At 39.9% G+C, this 13,411-nt stretch overlaps 1 protein-coding gene across 1 annotated transcript; it reads right to left on the bottom strand.

Annotated features, from left to right (window-relative positions):
• Nucleotides 1-254: 254 nt before the first annotated feature.
• Nucleotides 255-2,407, bottom strand: LOC138889982 (uncharacterized). Its single transcript, XM_070173331.1, has 4 exons — nt 2,321-2,407; nt 2,151-2,231; nt 719-1,366; nt 255-590 (listed from the first exon to the last, which is right to left on the bottom strand). The coding sequence occupies exons 1-4, from the start codon at nt 2,405-2,407 to the stop codon at nt 255-257; spliced, it is 1,152 nt and encodes a 383-aa protein (XP_070029432.1).
• Between the last annotated feature and the right edge of the window lie 11,004 nt (nt 2,408-13,411).

The raw sequence follows: 13,411 nt of genomic DNA, 5'->3' as shown, positions 1-13,411 counted from the left end.
CGCAATCAATTTCCGCCTCCGCAGTAAGGCCATCACGACCGCGAAAAATCAAGCACGGCAGTGGTCCAAACTTTAGAGAGTGCCAATTTTTTCCAGATTAGTCCTGCACTGCATCAAACATCCCTATACACATCTCACAACCAGTTAGTTCAAAAGCAAATCCTACACTAAGAAGAAAATCAAAGAAAAACACATGGGTTGCCTCCCAAGAAGCGCCTGATTTAACGTCGCGACACGACGCATGTTACCATCAATCACTTAAGATGGATCAATGCCACCACGTGGCTGTCATCAAACTTGCCAAGATAGTGCTTGACTCTATGGCCATTAACTCGGAAGATCTCACTATTTTTGTTTTTCAAATCAAGAGCACCAAACGGAGACACAAGAACCACTTCAAAAAGTCCACTCCATTTTGATTTAAGCTTACCCGGAAACAGTCGTAACCGGGAATTGAACAAGAGAACCAAATCACCCACTTTGAACTCATTACCATGAGCATACTTGTCATGAAGGTACTTCATCTTGTCCTTATACAAGGACGAACATGAGTAGGCATGAAACCGGAACTCATCAAGCTCATTAAGCTGCTACACCCGAAGATTTGCTGCCACATCCCATTCAAGATTTAACTTCCTCAAATCTCACATAGCCTTGTGCTCTAACTCAACCGGTAGATGGCAAGCTTTCCCAAACACCAACCGGTATAGAGACATACCAATCGGAGTCTTGTAAGCAGTCCTATAAGCCCACAACGCATCATCCAAGTTCTTTGACCAATCGGTCCTATTTGCATTGACCGTCTTTTACAATATGCTTTTGGTCTCCCGGATGGAGACTTCAACTTGCCCACTAGCTTGAGGATGGTGAGGGGTAGAAACCTTGTGATTGACATATACTTTGCAAGCAAAGTGTCAAATGCCTTATTGCAAAAATGAGACCCTCCATCACTAATGATTACTCTAGGAGTGCCAAACCAACTAAAGATACTCTTCTTGAGAAAGACCACAACACTCCGGGCCTCGTTGTTTGGTAAAGACACAGCCTCAACCAACTTTGAAACATAATCAACGACCACAAGAATATACGTGTTTCCACAAGAGCTAACAAACGAACACATGAAATCAATCCCCCACAAATCAAATATGTCAACCACGAGAATAGTGGTGAGAGGCATCTCATCCTTCTTTGAAATTCCACCCGCTCTTTGACATTCATCACATTTCTTCACCAGTTCACTTGCATCCTTGTACAGTGTGGGCCAATAAAAACCACAACTTAACACCTTTGAAGCTGTCCTCGCCCCACCATGATAACCACCATAGGGAGAGGAATGACAAGCATACAGAATACTCAATTGCTCCTCCTCCGGAACACATCTCCGGATCACACCATCATTATAGATTTTGAACAAGTACGGCTCATCCCAGTAGTAGTCCAAGCTATCACATTTAAGCTTCTTCCTTTGGTTAGAAGAGAGCTCATACGGATCAATACTGGTTACAAGGAAATTGGCAACATCCGCAAACCAAGGCATGCTTTTCATAGACATAGAGAGGCATTGCTCATCAGGAAATGAATCATTCACCATCACGAGGCCTCCCCTCCTCCTCCAAGCGGGACAAGTGGTCCGCCATTTGGTTTTCACACCCTTTCCGGTCCACAATCTCCAAATCAAACTCTTGAAGCAATAAGACCCATCTCATCAACCGAGCTTTGGAATCCTTCTTCGTCATCAACTAGTGAACTATCACCTTGGCACCCATGAGATAAGGCCAAAAGTTCTCCATTGCGAACACAATAGCCAACAACTCTTTTTCCGTCACCGTGTAATTCACTTGAGCAACATTCATTGTTTTGCTTGTATAATACACCAGGTGAAACATCTTATTCACTCTTTGACCCAAAACCGCTCCTACCAAAACATCGCTTGCGTCACACATGAGCTTAAAAGGTAAGGTCCAATTGGGTGCAGTAATAATGGGAGTGGTTGTCAGTTTGTACTTGAGGAGTTCAAAAGCTTTCATACTTTCTTCATTGAACAAGAACTTGTCATCTTTCTCCAATAACTTGCACAAGGGATTCACTACCTTAGAAAAGTCTTGGATGAATCTTCGGTAGAACCTCGCAAGCCCAAGAAAACTTCTAACCTCCTTGACTGAAGTAGGAGGAGGAAGCTTTGAGATCATTTCAATTTTAGCCTTGTCCACCTCTATGCTGTGCTTTGTGATCTTATGGCCAAAGAAAATTCCTTCAAAGACCATAAAGTGGCATTTTCCCAGTTAAGCACAAGATTGGTCTCTTCAAACCGGGCCACCACCTTGTCCAGATTCTTCAAACATTCATCAAACGAGTCACCCACAACACTGAAGTCATCCATGAACACCTTCAAAATGTCTTCCACCATGTCGGTAAATATGGCTATCATTCATCGGTGGAATGTAGCCGGTGCATTACACAACCCAAATGGCATCCTAGAAAAAGCAGAGGTACTATACGGTCACGTGAAGGTGGTTTTCTCCTGATCTTCCTGAGCAATCAAAATCTGGTCATACCTAGAGTACCCATCCAAGAAATTGTAGAAGGCACGCCCATCAAGTCTATCTAGCATCTGGTCAAGAAAAGGTAATAGAAAGTGATCTTTGCGGGTCACTTTATTCAGCTTGCGGTAGTCCATGCACACCCTTCATCCGGTGACAGTCCTGGTGGGAATCAACTCATTTTTCACATTGGTAACCACAGTCATACCACCCTTCTTCGACACACATTGCACCGGCGAAGTCCAAGAACTATCCGAGATAGGGTACACAACCCCTGCATCCAACCACTTGATTACCTCCCTTTTCACAACTTCTTACATAACCTCATTCAACCTCCTCTGATGTTTCACGAAGGGCTTGGCATCTTCCTCAAGAATAATCTTGTGCATGCAAAAGGCAGGGTTTATCTCCCGGATATCAGCCAATGTCCATCCAATTGCCTTCTTCCGTTTTTGGAGCAACACCAACGTGGCATCTACTTGCATGTTAGTAAGACAAGAAGAAAGAATAACTTGCAAAGTTGAACTAGGTCCTAAGAATTTATACCTGAGGTGTGGAGGCAATGGCTTCAACTCCAACATGGGAGGTTCCTCGATTGAGGGATTTGTTGGTGGAGTCTTCCAATTCTCAAGATCCAAAGAGAGCTTCCGAGGCACATAAGAGTAAGAGTCCATTCCATGTAAAACATTAACACACTCTACCCGGCCTGCATCCTCATTGACATCAAGGTTCAATAAACCGCTTCTAGAGGGTCCTCCACATTGATCATTGCACTAGTATCATCAACTGTCACTGCCATGACAAGATCCACAAAAGAGCACACTTCAGTACTGTTGGGATGCTTCATTGACTTGCACACATGAAAGACCACTTTTTCATCACCCACCCGGAAGGTGAGTTCCCCTGCTTCCACATCAACTAAGGTCTTCCCAGTTGCAAGGAAAGGTCTTCCCAATAAGATCGGAACCTCAAAATCAACCTCACAGTCCAAGATCACAAAATCATCGTGAAAAATGAACTTGTCCACTCGAACAAGGACATCATCTACAATACCAAGCGACCTATTCATAGTTCTGTCTGCCATTTGCAACCTTATTAAAGTAGCCCTCAATTTCCTAATACCCAAAGTTTTGAACACGGAGTAAGGAATCAACTTGATACTTGCACCCAAATCGCATAATGCCTTTGCAAAATCCGCGCTCCCAATGGTACACAGAATGGTGAAAATGCCGGGATCATCAAGCTTTAAGCCATCGAGTGCACAATTGCACTGACTTGGTGAGTCATTTTGATGGTCTCAATGTGAGCACCTAATTTTTGCCCTACATAAAAATAACTCCTAAAAATAGACCAAAATAATTTTAATTGATTTCTAGGAGTTTTTATTTATTTAGTTGCATTTCATGCATGTTTAATATTTTAAAACCATGAGAAAAACCATAAAAATTGTCACATTGTAATTTCATGCCATCTTAGGTTTAATTTGTATTTAGGAATTAATTACATTGCTAAATGCATCATTTAAAAAACTAAAAATAAAAAAATGCTTTCTTAGGTTAGTTAATTAATTAGGAAAAATAGATAAATAATTTGACCATACAAATTAGATTAAACTAAATTAGAGTTTAAAATGGCTAACATTACAAAAATCAAGGAAAAGAAAAAAGGGTTTTGATTTGGTCTTGTTTAAATTTGGGCTAAAATCATGTCTGATGGCCCAATTCCCTCAAAAATACCCAGCCCATCTCTCTAATCTACCCAAACCCCTTATCCTTTAATCAACAACCTAGATATAAAAGGAGACATCAGATTTTTTTAGACCTAATCTAGACCAAAAATGGAACATTCCCCCTTCCTGATAGAGCTCAACGACGACAACACATAAGACCACTGATATAATGTCTATTTTGGGGTTTTTCTCCTTCATTGAGCATACACGGTAAAATCACTATGGAAATACCTTGAATTACCATCGAAATTCCACAGTCTTTCACATCCCTACACCACCGTTACCTTCCTCCAAAGTCAATCCAAAAGAAAATGATATCCACTTGAATGAAAAGTTAAAAAAACACTCAAAATTCCACTTCCAAAAGATGCTGAGATTTTATTTTTGTTGGTTTTAAATTCTGATTAATTTTCGGGTTGAAATTTGAGATTGAGACGCGGTCAACACGTGGTCCCTTCGAGGTTTTTGGGTTTTGGGTTCGTTTGTGGATTCGCAGTTCCTATCCAATAGTTGTTGCTGTTTGCTACTCCATCGAGTTCCCATCGACGGATTTTTCCTCACTTGATCAAGTGTAAAACTGTTTTGAGGCAATTATTGAAAAGCACTCAAAGGTCCACTTCATTTCTCATATCATATTTGTCTTATATTATGTTCTGTTTTGTTTTATATTTTAGAGTTACTTTCCTTGGTTCATTATTTTGGATTGATCTACTTCATGTTGATTTACTATCATCTCTTGATTAGAATTAATGCATGAAGATTAAGGGTCTAAATGCTTTGGGGGAATTAAGTTAAAATAAAATTGAAAGGACTTGGATATGTTTGGGTTAATAGGCAATGAGATGTAATGGTTAATCCAATTGCATATTAAAAAATCCATACTTTCTTCATGTTTTCATTTTTAAATGGAACCCAGATGGCCGTCAAAATCAAAGCTTTATGTATATGGAGCTAAACACAATCGATGAATGCAAAATATTGGAATAATAGCAGTATCTGTTGTTTTGTTATCTTTCTATTTATTGGTGGGTGTTTTGTGTTTAGTCCTAGTTTGGTTTATAATGTTGAGAAAAGTAGTAGTTCATAATTTACCATTGTAGTGGATTGTGGAAGCTTTGGTGCAAGAGTTAATATTTATGAGTGGAAATTACAAGGTAGATTGAATAATAGCATAGATTTGTCAATTTGCTGAATACTTATCCAAGGAACTTGACAAAGAGTGATGGTTGTCAATACCATTGTATGCAAACTAAGACGGGTTTGGAAAATTTGTTGGGAATACTTTTAAGCATATTTAAATAAATCATCGTGATTGTGTACACGTTCGCGTGACATAATTACGATCCTAAAAATAAAATCGGGGTATGCGTTCGCGCAACTTACTTAATAATAATAAAGCATTATTAATTGTGGACACGTTCGTGTGACATGATTTTTGACGCGCCAAACAAATGGGTACACGTACGCGTGACCCGTTTTAAGATAATTTCTTAATTAAAAGAGGAAAATGCACATAGATTCAAAAATGAGTAGTTAAACAATTTAAGACAAGTATAGATTGCTAAGCGACAGTGCTAGAACCACGAAACCCGGGAATGCCTAACACCTTTTTCCAGGTTAACAGAATTCCTTACATAAAATTTCTGGTTCGCAGACTTTTTAAATAAAGTCGATTTTCCTCGATTTGGGATTTTAAAATAAATCGATGACTTAGGACACCAAATAAATTAAACCAAGTGGCGACTCTGAGAAATAAATAAAAAAATAATCCCATTTCGATTTATTTCACTTTAATTGAAAAAACTCCCTTATATCCCTCATCGGGTAAAAAAGGAGGTGTAACATCTCTGGTGACTCTGCTGGGGATCGAACCCAGAATCTCTGGTTCATGGTTCAAGAATTTGATCTTTTTAATGTGATTTTTATTTGGCTTTATTTACTGTTGATATTATTGTATTTTGTGTACCTAATGTGCTAATTGCCGTTTATTTACAACTTTGATATTACTTGAACTGTATTAAATTGTCTCCCTACGCCCCCTTTTGAGTCTTCTAAAAAATGGTGCACACGTTCGTGTGACCCACTTTTTTTGTTAGAAGTTATATCAAATAGAACGAGACTGGCCAACAACAAGACCGAGTAGACTTTGGTGCTCCCAGTACGTTGCCCCCTCCTCGGCTCGAGTTGTCCGCTCGGGTAAGCCAAGTTTAGAATACAACCCTAGATTTAAACTTAGAATAACATGACCTTATGTCGAATCTATAGTAGGAACGTTTGTTTGCATCACGTGTATTTGACCTTGGGGACTCAACACAGGGGATGGGTCCATCTAGGACAGGTGAACCCAAAATAACAGACCATCCTGAGGCATCCTACATGCTATGTGAACATTTATTTGTTTCGGCTCGCATGTTGACCGACTACTGGAATAGGGAAAGAAAAAATCAAAAAAAAATGAGAGGTAGATATTTGTAAATTTTGGAACTCTGCCGAAATTCTAAAAAAAGAGAAAAAGAAAAGTCATTTCAAAATGAGCCAAAATTTTCAAGTGTCATGTTTCCATGTTCCATCAAAACTGACCGAACTACGTAGGTCTAATTCTCACCGGATGTGAGATACGTACGTAAACCTCATCGCTTCCGACCCCAATTTTCAAAAATCCAAAAATATTTTCTTTTAGTTTCTTTTTTTGGAAATCTTTCCTTAGAAAATTCAAAAAAAAAAAGAAGAAGTTTTTAAAACTCAAAAAGGTAGTTTCCTTCTTTCTAAAGTCTTTCATACGAAAAAAAAGAAATAAAAAAAATCAAAGTCCAAAATACGGGCTTCCTTCATTTTGAAGTATTTCTTTCAAAAAATCCAACAATAAAAATTCAAAAATATTCTTTTCTTCTTTAGAAATCTTTCTTTGTAAATGTCCATAAAAATTGAGAAATAGAAGTCCAAAAATATTTTTGTTTTTCTTTAGAAGGACTTTTGTAAATTTTTTTAAAAAAAACTCCGAAAGTCGAAATATTTTCTTAAAAGTGCCTCTTTCAAAAATTAAGAGGCAATATCCAAAATCAGATAAATATTTTCTTTCTTCTTTAGAAAAAGAGAAAACAAATGAGAGAGAAAAAGAGAAGGAAAAATTAATTGAGGCAATCCCCATCAGATTCGATCATAGCCATAAAATTAATTTAGTGAAAAATAAATTGAAAAAAAAATAGAAGGAAAAATCGTGTGAAAAAAAGAAAAGAGTGAAAAAAAAGAAAAAACAAAGAAAAAAAAGAGAGAGAGAAAACGAAAAAAAGGTGCGACAAAAATAAAAGAGTGACAAAACGAAAAGAGAAAAGAGAGTGCCAAAAATAAAAGAGTGACAGAAATAAAATGAGAAAATAAATAGTGATTAAAGAGAGGAAAAATTAAAGAAAACGAGTTACAGAGTGTAAAAAAGGTTAGTTAGGGCCGGGATGAAACATGCAACCGTTCTAACACACGGTAGAAGCGTTTAACTGTTAGGTGCATTGCATCCTAACGTGCGATTTCCTATATGTTAAATGTTTCAAAACTAACAAGGTTGTTGGGTGTGCAAATTAGCTAGGTTCTATTCAGGTAGTTGGTTTTGTTGGTAATCTTGCTTCCCATCCTTACTTCACAACAACAGAAAGGTTCCTATGGCCTCTAAAAGCCATCTACAAATCATCGATCCTGAGGATAGCCCGGCATCGACTATTCTGCAGCTAGAATCAGCAGCTGCTGAAGAGAATAAGATGTTGCGTCTTCACATATTGGAAATGTGGGACGCCTGGTCTAATGGTAGGGAACTGCCAAGTGCAATCCTTGGATTCACTGAGTTGATCCCCATGTCAGGTAAGGTTACCAACGTCCATGTGCCCAGCCTGCTCATCCCATGCGGGCACCCTCCAATGCCATTCAATGTTCCTGGCATGCCTTCTGTGGTTCGCCCCCAAGCGCCAGTTTCCAAGGCGCCTCCAATATTGTTCTCTGCAGCACCAGTCTATACCAGAGCACAACCAACTTTACCATGACCGTATATTAAGCCTCCAATGTTCACCTTTCAAGGTCCACAGCTTCAATCAGAAATAACATATGTGACCCCATACTCTTTCACTCAACCTCTGCAATATGGTCTCTCGATGGAGTAAGAAAAGGTCATTAAAAATCCCGAGCAGGAGGAAATGGCTCGGAAGATGAAGAGCCTGGAACAAAGACGGAAAACATGCAAGGTATGAGTGGACAAAAGAGTGTCTCATACTTTGACCTCTGTATGTTTCCCCATGTCCCCTTGCCAGCTGGCTTCAAGATGCCAAAATTAGAAAAGTACGACGAGCACAAAGACCCTTCCGCTCATCTGAAATGATATTGTAACCAGCTGAGGGGTGCTGGTGAAAAACAGGAGCTGCTAATGGCCTATTTTGGGGAAAGCCTCACCGGAATTGCTTCTAAGTGGTATACGGATCAAGAAATTACTCATTGGCACGTGTGGGACGATATGGCCCAAGATTTTGTCTTCCAGTTCCAGTATAATGTGGACATTGCTCCCGACAGAAACTCTGTGTCCAATTTGAAAACGAAAACTGCGGAAAGTTTTTGCGAGTATGCCATCAAGTGGCATGAACAAGCTGCCAGGGTGAAACCCCCAATGGAAGAGACCGAGATGGTCAGTGTCTTCTTGTAAGCCCAAGAGGCTAACTACTTCCAGAACATGATGTCTGTTATGGGTAAGCCGTTCGTTGAGGCTATGAAAATTGGGGAAATGGTTGAAAACGGTTTAAAAATAGGGCGAATCTTGAGTCATGCTGCCTTTAAGTCCACTTCACCAGATGTTCAAAATAGTTCAGAGGGTTTGATAAATGGAAACGGGAGAGAAGAAGGAGCCATGATGGCTTCCATCTCTAAGGGGGCCCGCATGTCATTCAGCCAATCATATATGCTTCTTGAGTTCCCTCAACAATATTATCCCCTTCAAAATGCTGCTTATTTCGTGGGACCACCTCCTTATGCGGTCATGAACGTGCAACCTTACACGCGGCCACAACATCATACACAAAACGGAGCTCCATCTCCTATAAATGCCCATCCTTACCAAGCTCCATATAATCCCCAACCAAATATTCCCCAGTACAATCCTCGCCCAATAGAGCCTTTCAGAAAGAACCAGTTCACCCCTATTGGTGAATCGTATTCAAGCTTGTTCCAAAAGCTAATTAGGCAAGATCTATTACAGCCAGTGGCCCCGAACCAGCCGAACCCCGAGTCACCCTCGTACCGAGCTGATGCTAGATGTGAATACCACTCTGGAGCTGTTGGACACAGTACGAAGGACTGTTGGACCCTTAAAAAGGCAGTTGAAGACTTGATTGAAGCTGAAATAATCATTTTTTGGGACGAAGAGGCTCCTAATATGATGAACAATTCTCTGCTTACTCTCACAAATGGGCCAGTAGTTGGAATTATTTGTGAAGATGAAGAATTTGATCTGGCACTGAAGGCCATTGCAGCCATTGCCAAGACAGAAGAAAAGCCGAAAGACGGTTGCTAATCCTGAAAGTTCCCCATCAGACGAGAGTCTCGGTAGCCAGTCTTGATATCCTTTATACGTCCGAATTATCTTAGGGTGTGATCCAGATGTTCTACTTTATTGTCTTACTTTCTGATGTAAACACTTCTATCTTTGAAATTAAAAAAAATCAAAATCAAATGAAATTAATATTTCATTGTCTAGGAATGTCTCTTTTCTTAATCTTATCATTTTTCTTATTCTCTTTTTAGTTTTGTTAAATGCAGATTTTAATAACATGACAAGCTTGTAGACTTCATGCCTAGATCCTGAAACACTGTCAGACCTCGAAATAATGAATCAAGAATTAGATCACAATGAAGATAAGTTTAAGGAAATAAAACAAAGAGTTGGAACAGCTGAAGAAAAATTGATTCCTGATTGGGAAGGTCCATACATTGCAACAAGAGTACTGCCAAAAAAGTGCGTTGTACTTGGGACACATCGAAGGAAATGTCCCTAAAATAACTGTCAATGCAAATGCAGCCAAAAGGTACTATGTATGATCCTCCATATAGTATTAATATTCTTCGGTTGGGATGACGAAGGCTTTCATTCTCGCTACCCAAACACCATTAACCCTTTTGTAAACCACTTGAGGCGGTTACTCTTCTTTGATTACCCTCTTTGGAACCTGAAAGTGTTATTGAAAAAAAATGATGAAAAAATGAATGAAAATGAAAAAAGAAAAAACATAATGAAAAGAGAAGAACAAGAAAAATAAAAAAGGGAAGAAAAGGCAAAAAAGAAAATGAAATGAAAAATGAAAAAAGAGGAAAAAGGAAAGGAAAAAGAAAGAGAAAACAAAACAAAACAGAAGAAAAACAAAAGAAAATCAAAAACAAAGTTTCTTGAATAACGTTCGACTTGATTCCGAAAGGATACGTAGGCAGCCTCTCTCTGGGGTTCAGTCAAACCAAAACAAAAATCCATATTCCCCTAAAGTTGAAACTAGGGCAGAGTATATAATGGTTCGGCGACGGTTCGCCTGAAAAGTTCCAAAGTTGTAATTCAATCTAAACTTTTTTTACCCTAAATCCCGTCCAAAGTCCTTCTGATCAATCGATAAAGAAGTTCAAACTGGAGGATACAGTTACTTGTATCTGCTACAATTAAATGAGAGAAATAAAATGAGAGAGTCTTATTGGTGAAAACCTATACGGGCACCGCGAGGCGATGATAAGCAGAGGAATGGAAAATGAGAGTCTTGTTAGTGAAAACTAGCAAAGAGCACTATAAGGCGATGGTGAGAAGAGAAATAAGAGAGGTCAGCTCGTGAAAACCAGCAAAGGGTGCCCCTGATCGAAAAGAGGATCCTTGCAACCATCAGCATCAACAACGTCCTGGCGAGGTTCCTGGTTTCAAGGCAAAGTTGTGATAACTTTCCGAGAGTCGGACGGTTTACACAGATTAGGCATCCAGTCAAAAAGGTATGTCATGTTCACTGAAGTCCGCATGCACTCCAGATAAGTCCTTCTTTCTTCTCCCCAAAAGGGATACCTCTTGTTTAAATTCATTATCCTGTCCATTGTTTATTTTTCTTTGAATCCCTTTCGGTCTAACTCTAATCCGGAAGTGAGACAAAGAAGGGATGGCAAGACTGATTTATAGGGCTTTCGTTTGACATGAGCTAATGTACAAAAATGCACCCAGCCTCGTCAGGGGCATCAAGTCGACCTCGACTGGCCATGGCGGCCGATGCTTCGAAATCCAAAATCTCAGAAGAAGAAAATCAAATTGAAGTGCCTATAAAAGAAAATGAAGTTGAAAAGGTTAAGTCCCACGTGACTAAACGTCTCGGCAAAGTTTTGAAAAGCCAAGATACCCAGATGATCTGAAATTAAAGTTGGAAGAAAGAAGCCAGAAATGAAAGGCCTATGAAGGCGAAATAAAGTTGGAAAAGGCTAAGTCCCACGCGACTAGCCGTTTCGACAAAGTTTGAGGAGCAAAAAGTAAAAAAAAAAGAAAAAAATTAAAAAGAAAAAATGAAGGGGGAAAGGCCTACGAAGGAAAAATAAAGTCGATAAGGCTGAGTTCCACCAACCAACCGTCATGGAAAAGTCTGGAAAAAACTAGAGGTCCTATGGGGTCTGAAATGCAATCGGTATTCAGGAAGTAACCAGTTGCAGTTGAAAGGGCCGAGAACAAGTGATTGAAATAATCAAGGCCAGAAAACCAACCACCGCTTCAAACTAACAAATTATTCTTTGTTTGAAAAAAAACACGAAACAGGTGCAATCCAAAAGCAAACTTGCAAGAATAAGGTGCAACCAAAAGAAAGTGCGCAAGGGCTAAAAAATAGCTCTGCAGCAACACCTCCAAAAAAGGGAAGTCTCCTCCTAAATTCTTTCCCGCATTTACTCATTCTCTGGAAAAAAAAATGATGATGATGTTGAAATGAAATGAAAAGAAAGAAGAAGAAAAACTCAAAATCATGGCAGCATATGGTCTCCAATCTCTAGCTACGTCTTTTCCCAACATAGGGTCCCATTCCCTAGTTGATGCCAGCATAACCTGGTAATCTTTTCCCAACATAGGGTACCACTCCCTAGTTGATGCCAACATAACCTGGTAGTCATTTCCAGTATATTTTCCCATTCCCTAGTCGATACCAGCATAACCTGGTAATCTTTCCCAACATAGGGTCCCATTCCCTAATCGCTACCAGCATAACCTGGTTGTCTTTTCCACATAGGGTCCCACTCCCTAGTTGATCCATGGATAACCCGAGGATCTTTCCCGGCATAACCCGATGACCTTTCCGGTATAACCCGATGACTTCCCTGGCATAACCCGAGGACCTTTTCGGTATAACCCAATGACTACACCGGCATAACCCAAGGACCTTTCCAGAATAACCCGAGGACCTTTTCCGGCATAACCCCATGACTTTCCCGACATAAACCGTGGACCTTCCCAGCATAACCCGATGACCTTTTTTCGGCATAACCCGATGACTTTCCTGGAATAACCCGTGGACCTCCCCGGGATAACCCAAGGACATTTTCGGGCATAACACGATGACTTTCCTGGCATAACCCGTGGACCTCCCTAGCATAACCCGATGACCTTTTTCTGGCATAACCCGATGACTTTCCCAGCATAACCCGTAGACCTCCCCGGCATAACCCGAGGACCTTTTCTGACATAAACCGATGACTATCCTGGCATAACTCGTGGACCTCCCCGACATAACTCGAGAACCTTTTCCGGCATAACTCGATGACTTCCCCGGCATAACCCGAGGACCTTTCCGACATAACCCGATGACTTTGCCAGCACAACCTGGTAATCGTTTCCAACATAGCGTTCCACTTTTTAGCTAATCTGTCATGCCACAACCTCGGGAGGTGCGACCGACGCTCAATCGAGTGAACCTAACTGAGAAAGCCTTTTTAAACACTTTCTACCCAACTTAATATGATTAAAGAAACCATGCTTTTGTTTATTTAGACAATAGGAAAGATCGTACATTCAACATTGTTAGTTCATTTTGTATCACAACCTTAAACCATGGTGAAGTTTCCAAGATTCATATAGTTACAGTTTAGAGAAAACAAGAGTTTAGAATTACAACATAGT

The sequence above is a fragment of the Nicotiana sylvestris genome, chromosome 4 (assembly GCF_000393655.2).
Source record: "Nicotiana sylvestris chromosome 4, ASM39365v2, whole genome shotgun sequence".
NCBI classification, from domain to species: domain Eukaryota; kingdom Viridiplantae; phylum Streptophyta; class Magnoliopsida; order Solanales; family Solanaceae; genus Nicotiana; species Nicotiana sylvestris.
The sequence above is the reverse complement of the archived record's forward strand: the minus strand, read 5'-3'. Positions and strand labels throughout refer to the sequence as shown.